At 33.2% G+C, this 18237-nt stretch overlaps 1 protein-coding gene across 1 annotated transcript in view; it reads right to left on the reverse strand.

The window, feature by feature from the left end:
* Positions 1–447: 447 nt before the first annotated feature.
* The window catches only part of LOC124448302 (helicase with zinc finger domain 2-like), a 48177-nt gene continuing 30387 nt past the window's right edge, over positions 448–18237 (reverse strand). Inside the window, 13 exon segments of the mRNA XM_046999315.1 lie at positions 448–1053; positions 4240–4407; positions 4764–4917; positions 5141–5362; positions 6526–6855; positions 7077–7360; positions 8137–8295; positions 9180–9308; positions 11475–11572; positions 12922–13288; positions 13504–13919; positions 14858–15002; positions 16951–18103. Coding sequence (XP_046855271.1) covers positions 917–1053; positions 4240–4407; positions 4764–4917; positions 5141–5362; positions 6526–6855; positions 7077–7360; positions 8137–8295; positions 9180–9308; positions 11475–11572; positions 12922–13288; positions 13504–13919; positions 14858–15002; positions 16951–18103 — 3762 coding nt within the window. The 3' untranslated portion in view covers positions 448–916.

An 18237-nucleotide genomic window follows, 5' to 3' on the forward strand; every position in this document is an offset into this window, starting at 1 on the left:
TCTTCTAGAAAATCTTAGAACAAACTCAATCATTTCGTTCTAAAAAATATGTTTCAATTGAGCAACGACAGAAATACTGAGAGCGATAAGAAATCACATTTAAATTTTCCAAAATATAACAACGTAAAATATTAATGTTCATGTTTTAACTCAAACTGTTTTCCTGAAAGTCTGCCTTCAGCCTACCTCGTTGCGGAAGTAAATCATTTAACTAAAGAGGATTTACGTTTAAACTTTCACGCTTTTGCTCGACAACTTAAAAAAGAATAAGGTGGCGTCGCTGCAAAAGAAGTGATGTTTTGAAACAAATCCACATCGGTCCATTAATTGAGTTGTTTCCTTAGGGAGCAAATTGCCTAGATCTTTTAAAATTATAGAAACATTATCGATAATTTTCTTTAAGCAGAAACTGCATGATTTTAAAAGCAAGAAATATGAACAAGGGTATAAATTACCAGGACGATTGAGTCTGATTTACTTGTTAATTCTCAACTAAGATAGTTTTGTAGTAATTTAGGTATAAATTGATTATTGTAATATAGATAGTAAAATAATTATATTGCATGCTCTATGTGTAGGATGTGAATAAGATGTAAAATGTTCTGTAACTTTTACCAGTCATTTGAAAATGTACAATTTTTAATGGCGAACTTAATAAATTTAAACTAAAATGCTAAGCTCAAATTCGATCCAGTTTTGCTTTTTTTAACCGTTTTCACAACATCCGGAATAGTTAAACGTAAGGTGAGTTAATTATATAAAAATATAAAATATTCTAGTGAGCTCCTTATAAACGACCAAAACGTGGATACGCCTCTGTTTTGAATGTTTCTTATAGATTTATTCCATCCAAAGTTTTTTTTAGGAATGTATGGAACTCACTCAGAAACGGGAACTTGGTGCAATTGATATTTTTTTAATATGAGCCAGAGTTAGATGCATTTTCATCCTGATTTTCTTTTGAACGATCAATAAAGCAGTTCTTGTTTTTGTAGTGCTGCAATAAGGCAGACCATACGCCTGTGTGACAGGCATCAATCAAGTTTGCATTTCCTGAAAATATACCAACACACCTGCTGCAGTATAGCTCAAATAACTTTGGCGTTCTTAAAGAAAACAGAGGCTCGGTCAAATTTGAAATATCGAGAAAGGGAAAGTTATCCACAGCGGAATACTATTGTCATAACGAAAAATACACAAAGACAAATGGCGAATATGAGAAAATGATAAAGGCAACGGAATACTTTTTATGTATACACATAGGTGCTGTCATGATAACATTAAACTAAAATTTCAAAAGTTAAATATCAATAAAGCTAAGATCCTGCAGTTTTTCTCTAACTTTCACTTTCAATTTATAAAAATTTTCTTGTAAACATTGGTCAAGTCAACTATTATTTCAAATCACTATTTCAAAATTGCGCACAGTTTGCAGGTGCAGCTTAAAAAACTAAAAAAATTTCTTGACAGTAATAATGATTGTTCTTCCAAGCAATAAGAATGTAAAGCAATTATCTTCGTAAACGTGTTACAACTGCATGTTGTTCATTTGAGCTTTGCTAAACATAATTGCTTACTTCCTATACGTTTTCAAACTTAGTCTAAATTCTGAGCAATTCTTGTATACGTGCATGAGTTTTTTTTAGGAAGTCTGTCCTAAGGAAATCTATTTATCAATATATTGTACATATTTTTATATTTGCGGCGGAACATTCACAATTAGGGGGATGGGGGTGTTGGGTTAAATTCATATATTCATATTACAATCCGTAATCACAATTGATTTCAATGGAAAGTGATACAATAAAATATGGATAAATGCAGATTCTGAAGTTTTTCACTCATTTCTAAATGAAGTTTTACCACAATTCGCTTTTCAAGCAAGCTACAACTAGGAAGCTTTGGATCGCGTTTGACAGCGTTTTGAGCAAGAAGTTTAAAGATTTCAAACTGGACTAAAAAGAAAACATGCACTTAAACCCATTTGAGATATTTTGAACTATTTTTGCCTTACGAAGAATTTTTTTTAGTTAATTTTTTTAGTTAATTTTTGTTAGTTTTGAACACTGTATTTTTGGAATTATTCGAGTCATTGATTTTTTGTGTTTATTTAAACTGAAAGAGATGCAACATTTTGTAAACCACAAACTACGAAATGCAACCACAAAAAACAATTGTTATAACTCCACATTAGACGCTTAGTAAAAAGCCAACTATAGTGTGTTCTGGCGTTATGACTTTTATGACAGAGAACTCTTAATATTTAAGTAGGGTGGAGGGATGAACAGTGAAATATAAAATATTTATTCCAGCTTTTTAACAGCATTTAGTCAATCTATTCGAGTTGTATGTGACATCTAGCACTGAAATCATCATCATCGTCATTTCCAAAGTGCAGATCAAATCCACGAAGCTCAACATCATCATAATGAGATCAGAACAGCTCTCATCGTCATCATTATCTCCAAAACACTGCATTCCGGCAATTAATAGAGGAGCACAAATAGGTGCATTTGAAATTAGCCCTTTTGGATGGTCAAGCATTTAGTTTTACACTTACATTCAGTATAGAGATTCAAAGATTGATGAGCGAGTGGAGTGCTATCTAAGTTATAGAAGTCCTCTATCGTCAAAAGCCATGGTAAGAGAAGATCTATTCGTCCATATCGGAAATATGCTGTATATATATAAGTTGTACTTGGCTATTGCATGGAAGAGACAATACATCATCAAAATATTAGCCCAACATAAAAAAGGGGATGTCTTGAGTGAGTCGTTTGTATGAATCTAGATGTTAAATGTTTGTGTAAGATTGAATACTCGACCATGTTTTGCTTTTTCCGAAAAGACTAACTGAAATCAGGAAAACTAAGTTTAATATTGTATATTTGAAAGTTTATATCTACTCCCTATGGCATACTGGCAGGGGGGGGGGTATTTGGCAACTTTGCCTCTATCTATTATTTTTTTGAGGACGAAGAAGGGAATACGGCGTCGAATTTTGTTAATTGGTTAATAAAACCTATTTGAAATGACACATATAATTTTATCTGCCAAGAAGTCATCAAAATGACATTTTGTGGCTTCTTAGTTTAAAAATTTTCCAGGAGAGCATTTCCTCGGACCACCATGGTATTACTCGAACCTATCATGCGTGGTTCTAGCATTTGACCCTCATCGCTAAAGTATTCTACTTGTAAGGAGAGGGCATTTTATTTCGAAAGTGATTGCCTCCAAGTAAGAATCTTCTTAAAACCCCACAACTTACATTATACTAAATGGCTATAAGTAGGGCCATACTCAAAGTTTGTTAAGTTTTGTGATACAGTTAATTCAGTAAATAAATGTTAGATTGGTATTGACGTATGATTTTCGATGTGCTCCAGCGCTTCATGTATATAAAGGTGATAATGGCAGAACACACTATAGTTGGCCGTTTGCAAGGTGTTACAAAGCATATAATGTGGAATAAGAACAATTCTTTTCTGGGGTTACATTCCATAGTTTGATGTCCGCAAAGTTTTGCATCTTTTTCAGCCAAATAAACACAAAAAAATCAATACTTCGAAGAATCACAGTGTTCAGAACTAACACAAGTGTCCGCTTTACTTCGAAGGCATTGTCGCAAAATGGGAGAAAATATGTTCCAGATTATCCCAAAAGATTTTCATCCTATAGCAGAAATAGTTCAAAATATCTCAAATGGGTTTAAGTGCATGTTTTCTTTTTATTCCAGTTTGAAAACTTTAAATTTCTTGCTCAAAACGCTTTCAAACGCGACCAAAAGATTCCTAGCTTGCCTGAAGAGCGGATTGCGGCCAAACTTCATTTAGAAATGAGTGTAAATCTACAGATACTGTATTTTATGTCATATCCTACATCAAATATCGTGATAATTGCGTAATCAAAATTGCGTCGTACGATTGCGAAAGATATAACTTATTAAAATTTCATTGGTGAAATACTCAAAAACTGCGGGTCTTTGAAGGTGGAAACAAGTTAATTTACACTTTCTATGATATATCCTAGTTATTTATCATGTTAAAATGTGGTGCCCGATGGGGGGCAACAAAACTGAACGATAATTGGCCAAAGAATACGGCGTGATATGAATAATATCCCCCCAATTATCGATAAAATGCCGCTGATAAATGGGTTACCCACTACCAGGAGGAATTTCTCTAGAGTTACTTTGCAATCCCGTTATGGTTTATTTTCGAAAAGCAACTTCTTACATACCTATTATCACGAGGCCTTTCTTTGCTCGTGTGAGAGCAACGTTTACTTGATTTTCATCCATTATGAATCCAACATGTTCATCAAGCCATGTCTTTGATGGATTCTTTTCAATCAAACTTTCGTCAAGTGACCTTACCAATGACAGAATAACGTAGTCACTCTCGCTTCCTTTTGTACAACAAAAATAGATTTCTTAGAAAATAGCAAGAAAGTAGCTTTTTTTGAGGCATGTGCATGTCCTAACGTACACTTGATAAAGCCACTTTCTTATAAGAGAGTGCATACTTCTCGAATTAAGAAAATTGTATTTTTTAAGAAAACCCTTTTTTTAAGAGACTTTACTCTTGTAATAAGAAATGTACTTTTCTTAAGAAATAGTTTTTTTGTTTTAAGAAAATTGTTCTTAAGACAAGAAATATATTTTCTTAGGAAATTAATTTTTTGCTGTGTCATATTAGGGCCCACCGTTTTTCGATGGATTTATCAAGCAGACAGGCATGATAAAAAATATGAAAAATACTTGCCTTGGGCAGCAACAACTGTTGACACAGACACACTGTTAAAGCCAGTATTTTTTAGCTGCTTCGCCAGTTCATAACATTGAGCACGATAGGGTGACAGAATAAGGATGCTTTCCTCAGTAATACCTGAATCCTTAATTTCGCTTGCAACACGAATCTACGGATATACATTTCATGCAAAAACGTTATTGATCATTATATTACAACATAATACCAATAATTTTTAGAATTAATCCTTTACTAATAAAAAAATCATGTGGAAAGGCTTAAAAATAGTGATTAGCTCTACAGATCCATTTTAGTTGTAAAACGAGCACTTTGCAGCTTGGTCAGTATGAAACATACTTAAGTTGTTTTGTGATGATTTAAAAAGCACTTACAACTTCCTTTATCTCCTTTTCATTCTTTTTTGAGTTCTCATTTCCTTTATCTGTGCTAATAATCAGTGATTCTTCGTGCCCTTCAACATGATTAAAGGCAAAAGGAAAGGAGTTGCCATTAGGCCATTTGTATTGGTCTGGTTTACGGCGTTTGACAATTTCAGCTGTCTCAAGTTTTCCGTCGTAGGATCTTTGAGATGGAAAGTTACAAATTTCTTTATGCTGCAACAAAACAAGATTAAATTAGAGAATAATGCCGTTTTGTACAAACAGTATATCTTTATTGCATCTGATCCCTCAAAACAACCAACATTAAGTCTCGCCTTCCTTAATTGCAAATCTCACGCATTGCATACATCAGCTTGTGCACGTCTTGTCGATTGCTAACTCGTATCTCTTTCTTAAGAACTTTTGGAAATTTCTAAGTATATTTTTTAAGTTCATTTATCTTTTTACACACCAATTTTTTGCTTTTTATTTAAAACTGGTATAAAGCTTTACATAGATAAAGTTTACACGCAGCTGATACCACCTTCATGCTTGTTAGCCTACTTAACGCATTGTTATACAAATTACGAAGAAAAGAATTTCTCATATTACAAAACATTAGTGCACAACTCTTAAAATTGATTTCAAAACTGTCTAATCTACTTTCTTTGTAGATTTTCACATGCTGTACCGTACAGTTTTGCTAGAAGTTTGGGGTAAATAAAGCACTTGCAATTGATTTAATTTAAATACAAAATGCTTGAAGAAAATTAAACTATTTTTTATTTTGACAGTCATCTAAAGTCAAACACTTTTTTGCACTATTCTCTTCTAGTTAAATAACAGCTTATTCCTGCCTTACGTGCATTTGTTTGCCTCTTTAGTTTTGCAAAAATGTCAATTGCTGAGCTAAATTTAATGTCGTACTGTTCATGTCAAAACATTTATCTTCATCTCTTAAAAGTTGTTTTAATATGATCCTTTTAAACATTTTTACCATTTTTACGTATTAAAATTCCGATCTAAACTTTTTGATTGTTATTTTCTTGAAAACGACTTGCTCTATGTAACTCCTAAATAACAAGCCTTACAAAAACTGTATAATACATTTTCGACATTATCAAAAACTATAAAAGCAAAAGGATGGAAACGACACGTCCATGCCAGCATATTAAGAAATTGCTGCAGCTTATATATAAAAAATATTATGGGAATTAGGTTTATGTTTTCACGTTTGATGAAATTTTGAAATTTTGTTGTATTTGGTTTCTTTTGTGTTGTTGAAGGCTCAAAAGCCGGTCTTGTGCAACAATGCTATTAATGCAAAGCATGAAAAAGCTCAGCTCATTTTTTTATTTCATTCAGCGAGTAAAACATTAATCAAAAAAAAAACTCACCATTCTGTACTGTAATTTCAGCATATTGGCTTTTTTTGAGTATCGTTCAAACATAGAAACTCCGAGACCCAGTTGTTTCGCCTGTTTACATTTGATAATTGGCTGAAGCTGCTTGTGATCACCAATCAGAACGACTTGCTCAGGTTTTGAGCCTAACATACCGCAAAGGGTCTCGGCCTCGATACACATAGCGCTTTCATCAATGATGCATTGACTCACTAAATCCTCACACGGACACATAACACGTCTACTGTACGCTATGGTACATGTCGCTAATATCACTTTGACATTGTTTTGTGTCATGGCCCAGTTTTCAGCCTTGGCTTTTGCCTAATCATAAATAAAAACAGTATGTAGACTCTATGTAAAAGCGAAATTTCATCATTAGTCAGTCTTATAAATAATGAGTGAGATAGCATTGAGAAAATGCAATAAATGTGTGACAAGAGACGTTAAACTGTGCGTTAACTTGCAGTGTTGAAGAAATCACAGTAGCTTACACAAATGTTAGAAATTATTAAAAAAAAACTTTCCTTTTTAAGTAGATCTACCTTTTCATAATTTGCAATTTCCAGTCGTGTGGCAAAACCACCTTCGCCAATATATCTCTTAAATGTTTCATCAAACGCCTTGATTTTCTTGGAAAAAGGACATGTGTCGCTGCGTATTACATGATGCAGAGAAAAGTCTTTAAGTTTTGGGTCACCCGCTAGTTGAGCAGACGAATTTTTCAATCGAAAGGCTGACAACTGATCAGCAACGGGAAAGGTCTTTCGCTCAATTTCTTGTCCATAGATTCGCAAAATGGGAAAATCGGGAATTTTCAATAAATAATCTGCAAATTATAAGCTATGTTTACACTTACGACTTAATATTGTCTTAAAATTAAACTTGTCTGCAAAAACTTTGATGTAATATAGAGCTTTGGCTTCTTAAAGAGCAAAAAAAGTAAATCCTAAGGTTGCAATTTCATAGGATACGATCATGTTTCATTTTCCAAATATTCATACTTAAATGTCTTATGCAGCAATGACCTTTCCTAGTTTACGTTACATGTCATAAGAATTTCCCAGTCTTGTCTAAAACGTCTTAGATGATCATGCAAAAGAGTGCAAGATGTTTATCACGATGCAAACATGTATGCGGTTTGATAATTTTAATAATAATCTCATTCGCGTTCTTTTTATATTCGCTCACAGCAGTACACCTTATACTTCATTAAAAAAAAGCTTGCATTGTGATTGAATTCACTTTTGTTTAAAATGTCTAAGAAAGTTGAGAGGCATCACAATTAATTGGTCCTGCCATGCAAATATTTTCGTGTTTACTAGCAATATAATTAATACATTTCTAAATAAATGCGGAATAAAAGTGCTCCGAATTTTAACAGCAAATGTAAACTTACCTGATTAATGCGATTCTATCGAAGTTGGAAATTTTGTTCCACTGAAATTTGCGAAGTTCAAAAGAAAATGGTATATCTGTATTTCACAATACTTTACACAGATTGGATTTTTGTCATTTATGATGAGAAAGAGCCTGGACTTACAAAATTAACAACCAAGCAATTATTTTTATGGAATTTTGAGAAGTAATAAATTATATACGTACGTGCAACCACATCAACTGACTTGTTTGAAGGTCCAAGATAAAACACAACAGCGCCTTTATAGCCCTCATCATCTTTCTTTCTAACAGCTGAAAATCGTAACTGATTGTAGTGGGCAAACCAGTATGCAATATGTACGCCAACAACTGTTTTTCCTGTACCTATTTAACAAGTGTATCAAAAACTAGTAAAGTGTATTTGACTCCAAATAATTTTTGCATTAACAAAAGCCAGCTTTTTACTAGATAGATGTTTGAATCTATTCATAGCTGCAGTACATTTATTCATCAAAAATCTGTAATTCTGTTTCTTTGATATCATGAATTTCTTTGTCTTATGGTTTGTTTTTATTAAAATAGTATTAACACTTGTCAAAACCCAAAAAAACTCCAAATAAACTGTTGGTTGATTCAACACCCTATTCTAATAACGTATAATCAAGATGGTATGACGTTTTTTGTTGTGACGTCAAATTTAAGCGATGAATAACTGTGAATGCAATAAAAAAAATTCATTATAAAGGGACCGTATAAAAAAGGACCTTTAGAAATTGACACATTATAATGGTTTAAAAGCCTTTCTTTATGCTAAGCCCAAATGTGAGCAAAATGCTGTCATCATAAAAAGCTATTCTGCCCTTGTATATTGGACATAAACTCCAACACCAAATAGATACAGCAATGTACTACTAGGTTACATAGTGATTAAACATGGAATATTTCACAAAACTTTAATTTTCAAAGATTTTCACTTTTTCACACACCGTAGATTAAATAACAACATGTTCTTGGAAAAAAACGATTTCTGAACTTCATGAAATTTACATACTTGACCAGTTTTAAGGGGGTGGCTGCACCACTGTTTGAAATGAATAACAATGCACAGATATTTGCTAATAAAAGCTTTCTTGATTGTTGATATTAAGCTATAAAAATAGCACTTTTTTGAGGGCGAACTAGTTTGTTAATTCGGAAGCAAAGAAAAAAACGATGCAAAGTAAAATCTAAAAAATGTTAAAAGATCAATTTGTTTGCATTCATCCTACCTGGTGGTCCCTGAATCACAGTAAATGAAGAATTCAGAGCATCCCTCACTGCTTTGAGCTGATACTCATTGAGTGGAGGAAATTTTTCCTCTTTTTCCTCGAAAGACAAATTTTGGGGAAGTTCATCCTCTATTAAACATAGTAAAAGAGAAAAGAACAAATTGAATACGATTAGTTAGTTAAATTGCCTATAAAAAATCAAACGACAAAATATACTATATATATATATGCGTAATCATATATTTCAACTCAATTGGCTTGCATTTAAACAAGTACTGGGTCGCAAATCAGTTAACAATGAGGAAAAAACATGATGCTAATGCATTTTGTGATTTCTATCATGAGCAGCTTCCTGAAAGCAAGGGTGTAAATACATGGTTTAAGGCTGACACTTGTTTGTGTGTTCTGTACACTGTGTTTTTGGAATTTTTCGATTTATCCCATGACCAAACGCTAAAGCCGAGCACAGTAGGTTCAAGTCGTACTAGGAGTACTCTTGGGCATACTCTCCTAAAAAGTTTTAACCTAAGAAGCAATAAAATGTAATTTCGTTGACTTAAATAAATGAAACAGTACTAACTGCGTCATTTCAAATGTCTTTGATTTTATCAACCTGAATATTCCAAATTCAAAGCCCAAAATTCATTTTCCGGCCCCAAAAAGGGTAACAGGTAAAGGCACGATAGCCAACTGCCACCTCCTGCCAGTAGGCTCCAAGGAAAAATTATATAAAATCAAAAATTAAACATTGAACTTATTTTTCTTAGTCAATGGCGGCGTCATTCTATTCGAGCTCTTTTCTTCCTCATCATCTCAAAACACTGCATTCTGCTTTCTAGCAGCCACAATTAAGAGGAACATAAGTAGGTGCATTTCAAATGTAAGTGGGTATGTTTTTGCAAAAAAACAGACGTATAAGTAGGTACTTTCTATGCAAAAAAACAGACGTATAAGTAGGTACTTTTTTGCAAAAACAGACGTATAAGTAGGTAATTTTTTTTGCAAAAACAGACGTATAAGTAGGTACTTTTTTGCAAAAACAGACGTATAAGTAGGTACTTTTTTGCAAAAACAGACGTATAAGTAGGTAATTTTTTTTGCAAAAACAGACGTATAAGTAGGTACTTTTTTGCAAAAAAGAGACGGCAATGCATTTATCTGTGCTTCTTGTTGTTATTACCAGAATGATGACGATAACATTTGAAGAAGCAAGCTGATGATAAGATGAATTTAGTATTATTTTAAAGATTTTTATTTTAGAGACAAAGAATAAATACGTTGCTTCGAATTCGAAATATGGGTTGACAAAACATATTTAAAATGACACAATTAGTTATATTTTATCTGTCAAAATCAATGAAATAACATTTTAAAGCTTTTTACTTTAAAAGTTTTACCGGAGAGCGTGCCTTCGGTTCTTCCTAGTAAAACTTGAACCTACAGTGCTTGGTTGTGGTGCTTGTTTCTGGTTTTTTAAAGTTTCGTTCAGTTTTTAATTTTTTGGTGAAGGGGGTCATTTTAGTGGAAATTTTGAGTAAATTAATGTTAGGTTGGTATTGCTGTTAACTTAAAATTTTCCGTGTGCTCATGTGTTTTATGTATATAAAAAAGAGTACGCAAGAATAAACTATGAGGTGGTTATTTGTAAGGCTTTACAAAGCACATAATGGGGAATTAGAAAAATTGTTTTCTTTTGCTCTCCAATCTTTGTCGTCTGCCAAGTTTCCCATACTTTTCAAGTTGAATAAAGACAAAAAAATCAAAGGATTGAAAAATTTTTGAGTTGCAGTGTTCAGAACAAACACAAGTGTCCTCTTCACCTCAGAAGGATTTGCCATATGGCTTTCTCATTGAACTTTGCAAAAAAACATCAAATTATGCAAAAACTTTGTTTAGAAATGTGTGTAAAATTGCAGACTCTGCATTTTATGTCATGTCCTGCTTTGAGTATCTCGATGATTACGTGATCAAAATAGCGTCAACGCAGTATTTATTCGTAGAACTTTGATAAATTCTCTCAACAGTCTTAAGTGTAATCACGCACGTTTAAAAGAGGTTATGAACAATGAGATGATTACTATGTAGAGTGTCCCTTTTTTGAGATACAGTATAGAAAGCAAATTGGATGGGGATGGCTAAATATTCATATATTGATTTTCCCCAGCATTTCTGCCAGTAAAGTAGAATTGCGTTAAAAAGAACTTGAACACGAAAAGAGCTAAAAACTTGAACATTAATCCTTTCTGCTGTTGTAATTTTACTCAGCTTACAAAACAATGAATTAATTAAGCTTACTCTGAACATTATAGATGGCATTAGAGTCCTCGATACAAATATTGTGAATCAGTGATGATTTATTCTCTGGAGCCATCATCAATGCTGTGTAGCAGCGTCTGCGTAAAAAGTAAACAGAATTGTAAGTCTAGATTGGGGTAGGTAGAACGAAATACGCTCAAGTACTACAGTGTGTGAGGATAAAGCTGAATCGAACTTTAATAGGCAATTGTACATTTGGCCTAGTGTTTCGCACTTATTATCTTTATGTAGCAAGATGAGCTCTTTAGTTTTTTAATTTTTTTTCCGTTTCATAATAATTAGAAATAATGCAGTATTTTAAAATAAAAATTGCACGTAAAGTCAAAGTTGCAAGTTTTTAACGGTTTGTGACTTGAGTACAGAGAGGGGCTGGCTAACCAGGATTCAGCGAGGTGTTAAATGATTTTAGCAAATGGAAACGATTATATACTTATCAACAGATAAATCTTCTCGAGCAATTTCACAATATTCTGATTTAATAACTATGTGCAAAACATTTAAAACTAAAACAAGCAATTTGGTCTAATTTGAGAATTGCAACAGGAATGACTTATGGCGTTTAAGGAACACTTAATTTTTACGCTTAAAGTTTTACCTCCTTTTAATGCCTCGAAATCATTTAAAGCCTCACTAAAACCCGGTTAGCAAGGTTCATACGAACAGCCTCTTAATAAGGTTTTACAAACACTTTAAATAAAATAGAAGACAAGAATTTGGTTTTTGCCCAGTGTTGTATTTTACGATAAACAATTTTCAATCAATATAATAATCCCTAATTTAGTTTGCTATTTTATTGGAAGAGTTTTCTTTCATTTCAAATTTTACATACATTAGAAATATAAAGAGATCATCTTTCTTGTTAAACCTGGGAGGGGCGATGCATCCGCCAAAGGAGTGGCACTTAAATGGGGGCTCGAAGGAACGCTCCCTTAAAAAGTGTTCGCTAAGACGCTAAAGCCACACGTTTTTAGAGAGGAAGGTTTTAATCAGATGTGTCTACAATTGTATTAAAGGCAATCTTACAGACGTTTGAAAATTGATGTTTATTAGATTTTACAGCAAGCAACTATTTTTATTGCTGTTTGAAATTGGGTTCATTGCATACTCCCTTTCATTTCATTTCATATTTTTTGAAATCTCAAAATTAGTCTTTGGAATGACTGGGGGACATGCTCCTTCAGTTCTCTCCCTGGCGACTCCACTGGGTAAAAATATACTATCGCAATAGATATATTTAAATGCACTGCTCCCTGTTAAAGTTTGATTCATCATGTTTTGGTCCTTCATGAGCTTTTACTAGTTTTTGATATGGTTTCTCATATGTAATAAATTTCATAAATCCACAATTGCTTTTTAGTTCAGACACATTTAAAAAGTAAAAATGTACAGAAAAAAACTTTTTGTGCTTAACGTTTTTATCACACACCTTTCAGGTACGCTTAATTTGATCATTTCGGCAATAACAACTGAACTGCCTTGATCAATCAACGATTGTGGGATTGGCAAAGCGCTGTGAATAAAGTCAGCCGTAAATGTACAGAATTCTTTGTCACTTTTTTGTCTCACTTTCCTTTCACATATTTCCCAATCAGACCACTCCATATCGTTTTCCAATTCGGAATTTTTCCTGAATGGTGGGAGGATCTGAAAATGTCCAACCCAATAACCAGCATCTGACTCGTTAATGTTAGCTGGAACTCTTATGAGTACACACAGTAAGTTAAGATGAAGTGTGCCAACGAAGTGATTTTTGATGAAGTCATTCGATAATTGAAACTCTAGAATGGTTTTGCCTAAAGGGAATTACAGAACAAATTTAATTTATTTGAGCGATAAAAACACGATCTCAACAACGATTTCGTTTAATGACTAAGAAATTTCATATGATTTACCATGGGATTTCTAAAGGAATACAAACTGGTAGAAAAACTTATCCCAATTTTAACAAATTTCAGGTATAAACAATCAAATCACAAAGCATGAGGAACTGAACAACTAAAAAACCCACCATTGATCATTGATATGTTTGCATGAAGATTAAATAATATGATAACGTCATTTTCTGCTACGGCAGACGTCACAATTTCCATCATGAGAACAGGTTTCCACAAAGTTACATATTGTTCTATGTCATCGTAAGGTTTCTTTTTGTAAGGCTTTTGTGTCGGAACCTTCGCAAAACAGGTTGCTGGTAAGGTTCGATGTTCAATACATGAGTAAAATATGTTTGTAATCTTAAACAATTGAATCTCAGGTATAAGAAGACCATGCGATGCATTGGAGCATAATTGAACTGTGATTTGAACTAGTGACCTTAAAGATTGTTTGACTTGTATCAACTGATCTGTGGCAATCGTCAACTCGGAGCTTGAAGTTTCAACAAAAGTTTTTAATACATCTTCTTGGGGAGAGGGTCGAGCATTGCTTAAAAAAAACAATAGAGCAGAATATTTGAGAAAAAAAGAAACAAGTGATATACAAGCAAAAGAAAGATTCTGAAGCATTTAAAATATAGATGATATTTGTTCCTTAAAAGCTGACATAAAGATTTTACACAAACTTTGTTAGCAACAGTTGGTAAATATGCATGCTCATAAAGTTATTTTTCTGATGTTTTCATTATTTTGACTTAAATTTCGAGGAGATTTTTGTTTAAGAAAAATAATAATGGTTGGCTTGTCTTTTAAATATTGTCGAGTTCCAAAGACAACAATTTTCATTGTAAATTAATTTCTATAACACGTTTTGTTCCAACCGCTATTCACCTAAAATTCAATTTTTTAGTGTCAGCTCTTCATTAGTTGGCTATTTACAGAGCCAGTATTGTTAAAGAGTTATTGATGTAGTAAGTAGTTTCATAGCTAAAATATTATACAATCGAAACAGGTAATTTTCTTTGTCAATTCTACAAAACGGTAAAATGAATATTCTATAGCCGTAACTAGAAGGTTAATCTGGTATAGGAACGGGGGGGTGTTGTTTATTCATATATTCAGCTATTTTGGACTATTTTTAAGTGAATTTCTTTTCAACTAAAATTCAATTTGGTACAACTGAATGTGTGAGTAACCTCTCAAATAATTGTTCTAATTACGGCCCTGAAGCGATGTTCTGTAATCTTCTTGTCCGCGATATCAGTTCAAAATAATTAAAACACAAGCCACGTACATTCACCATACTAAAAAGTTATCGAGAATCAATTTAAACATATAGATTGTAAATCGGTTTTCAATAGTTATATAGCTGAAGCTTTTTCTACAATCACTTCATTGTAAAGTAATTCTATTAGGTAAAAATTGACCAGTCGTAACATATTTATCTACGCTCTAAAAACTAAATACACACATAACAACTGTACTTACCCCTTATCTTGAAAGCCTTTATTCACTCGCAGCAAAACACTATTTAGTTTGTCCAGTCTGTTTTTCTTTATTGCTTCAAGTATTTGTTTCCAATCGTTCAGCGATATAGAGAAATCATCATCCGTAGGCGCCTGGGTTGATACTTCTTATGAAAAAATAATATGAACATAAGTTTGCAAGTCATTCAAACGAAAGGACGTTTACTCATAACATACTATCTATTGAGTAAAAGTTGGGGATCCAGAGACATGTTTGTAAATGATGATCGTCAAGGTTAATAAAGACCTGAGAAGGACTGTTTTTGTTGTTCTTGACTGACGTTTCGACAACCTTAGCGGTAGTCATCTTCAGAGTCAAATGACGAGTAAACGTCAGGTTGGCCGTATTTGTTATCTGGTTCCTACGTCATTGTATTGTGTCTACAGGAAATGTGTATTGTCATTTTGAATTAGCGTGAAGTGAAATATTTTATTTTTAGTTGTGATGTGTGATTTAGGTGTGATGTTTTTAGTTGTAATGTGTGGGTGTCAATTGTGTATTGTAATTGTGAATTAGTGTGAAGTGTAATGTTTTTAGTTGATCGTTTGTTTGTATTGTGAATAAGTCGTTTGTAAAGTGCCGGTAATTGCTGTGATCTGTTCAGGGGGGTTTGTTCCAATTTGGTATACCAACTTTCTAATGTAAGCCGTTGTCTATAGTCAGTACTGTAAGTAATGCATTTTGCCGAATCCCAGTCAATGTTGTGCTTTGGGATTCAGTGATGTTCGGCAATGTGATTAGTTTTGTCTTGTTTCTTAGTAGCTCGTTTGTGTTCAGTAAGTCTTATGTTTAAGTTCCTTCCAGTTTTCCCGATATAGGAGGCGTGGTAGTCGGAGCAGTTTATTTTGTAAACTGCACCTTGTCGTTCGTTGGGTTGTTCTTTGTCCTTTATGTTCGTTAGTACTTGTCGTAACGTTGTGATTGGTTTATGTGTGACACGTATGTTGTATGGTCGTAAGATACGCGAGATAGTCTCAGACGTACCTTTCTGTAATCACAGCAATTACCGGCACCTTACAAACGACTTATTCACAATACAAACAAACGATCAGCTAAAAACATTACACTTGACACTAATTCACAATGAAAACACACAATTGACACCCACACATTACAACTAAAAGCATCACACCTAAATCACACATCACAACTAAAAAAAAAATATTTCACTTCACACTAATTCACAATGACAATACACATTTCCTGTAATAATCCTTCTCAGGACTTTATTAACCTGGACGATCATCATTTACAAACATGTAACGATACTCCCGGGCTCAAACCATTTACTTTATCCAGAGATATGTAAGTATCGATGGATTATGATTTGTAGATATTAACCGAAGTTGATATAATAATTTATAAAAACAGTCATTATAACGCAAAAGTATTCAGGTTATTCATTGTATTTAACTTTGTGAATCGCATATATTTTATTCGGACATCGTTATTATTGGAACAAAACGCGTTTTACTTTGGCTGCTGAAGATGAAAAAGTCCTCGTCTATACGTTATGAAGAGAAATTTTCAAGGTGAAGCATAGTTTTGATTTTAAAATACGAAAAAGAAAAAAAAAATGAATATAATTCAGTAGCAAAAGCAGTCTGCAAGTTTTAGTCCTGCTATATATCTTCGAAATTTTTTTTTGTTTTTACGGTGACTGAACATCAAAATATGTACATTTCATTAACTAACTAGCAGGCTGGCTCCGACACTGACATTGACCTGTAGACTCAATTTCATTTTTCGCAAAGTGTATAGAAAAAAAACCAAAACAGGCAAGCCATATTTTATTTAAAATTTCCGTCATCATGCCGGATTCACTGAAAAAATTCTATAATCAAAAACTATTATCACTATAGGAAAGACTTGTAGATTTAAGAAAATCTTCTTTGGCAATACATTTCAAAAACCAAAAATAACAGCTCGTTGGAATCAATAAAATTCGAACAAGAAGCAAAGAGTTTATATAATAATGCTAAATTCATATAAAAACGACAACACATAACTTAGGTACTCGTTTCAAATGTAGTTATAATGATTGAAAAACTTACCTTCTGATTGGAAGCTCCATTTTTCTCTCAAATTTTTAGACTGCAAATGATCTTTGTTTTCAAATCTTATTAAACGAAATTTCCACTGAAGTTTTATCTTATTTTCTTCTTCTTCAGGATCAATACTAAGTCCAAGTTTTGAAGAGGAAATAGAGTTGCTAGAAAATGAGTCAAGTGTTTCTTTCCCAAAAAACAGCTGAAAATTTTCTAGAGTGATGTTATCAACATACGCAGAAACAAATTTGCCAGAGCTCGACTTTATATCAATGGCCAATTTCAGTTTCTTTGAATCTCTTTCAAATTTTTTCGAGTTTTGATGGGCGTACGTGCAATGTTCACAAAGTTCCGTAAGATTCTCCACACTTATAACGTCAGTTTCACTCTCCAAAGTTGCGATAACAAGACGATGAGCAACAATATCGATGTATCGACGAATTGGTGATGTGAACTGACAGTAAGAGTTCAGTTTTAGACTTGAATGACCGTGTAATAGAGTTTTCAATTTTTTTCTGTTTTCGTCTTCATTCTCAGATGTTGTGTCCGAAGCGTTACTGGATGAATTTCTTTCATTTGAAGAAATTGCTGTCCATGGATAAGGAATGTAGTCAAAATTCTCCCCAGAACAAACATACCTTGCTCTTTGCTGTATTTTTCGTTTGCGCATGGCAGCCAATGCTAGATGAGGAAAGTGATCGAAATCAGAAAGAACCTTTACTATTTGCTTGAATCCTGCACGCATCTTTACTTTTTCTATCAATTTATTCCATGTTCGGTGGGGGACCCGAATTTCTGTGACATCTGTTTCGTTAGCTTTTACAGGCTCTAAATCCTCATCTTGCATTGAGAGATCAAACAAAAATTGAAATCGTTGTCTCCATTCAATTTCTCGGTGATGTTTAGGAGGTGGTTGAACACGAAGCGGAGTTGTTTTTGGAAAATTTTTTAACAAATACTTTGCCACATGATTATTGGTCATTATCATGATTTCTTCAATCAATTGATGAGCTTCCTTTTCGTTTTCATTTGATTCACTACCAAATTCGTCCGACCTTCTTTGATGAAAAACTGACTCAAAGCCAAGACGTAACAGACGACAATTTTGAGCAATAGAATTTGCAACTTTGATTGCTTCTTCTACTGTTAACTGCCTTTCCTAAAAACACAATTGAAATTAACAAGGATGAAAAAAAGGTTGGATTTTTTTCGCAAAAATTCTAGATCACTTTGAAAATGTTTAAAATTATCACATCTTACAAATGGTAAAACAACGTCTTGCAAACTGAGAAA

This window comes from Xenia sp. Carnegie-2017, unplaced genomic scaffold, assembly GCF_021976095.1.
Source record: "Xenia sp. Carnegie-2017 unplaced genomic scaffold, XeniaSp_v1 HiC_scaffold_23, whole genome shotgun sequence".
NCBI lineage: Eukaryota > Metazoa > Cnidaria > Anthozoa > Malacalcyonacea > Xeniidae > Xenia > Xenia sp. Carnegie-2017.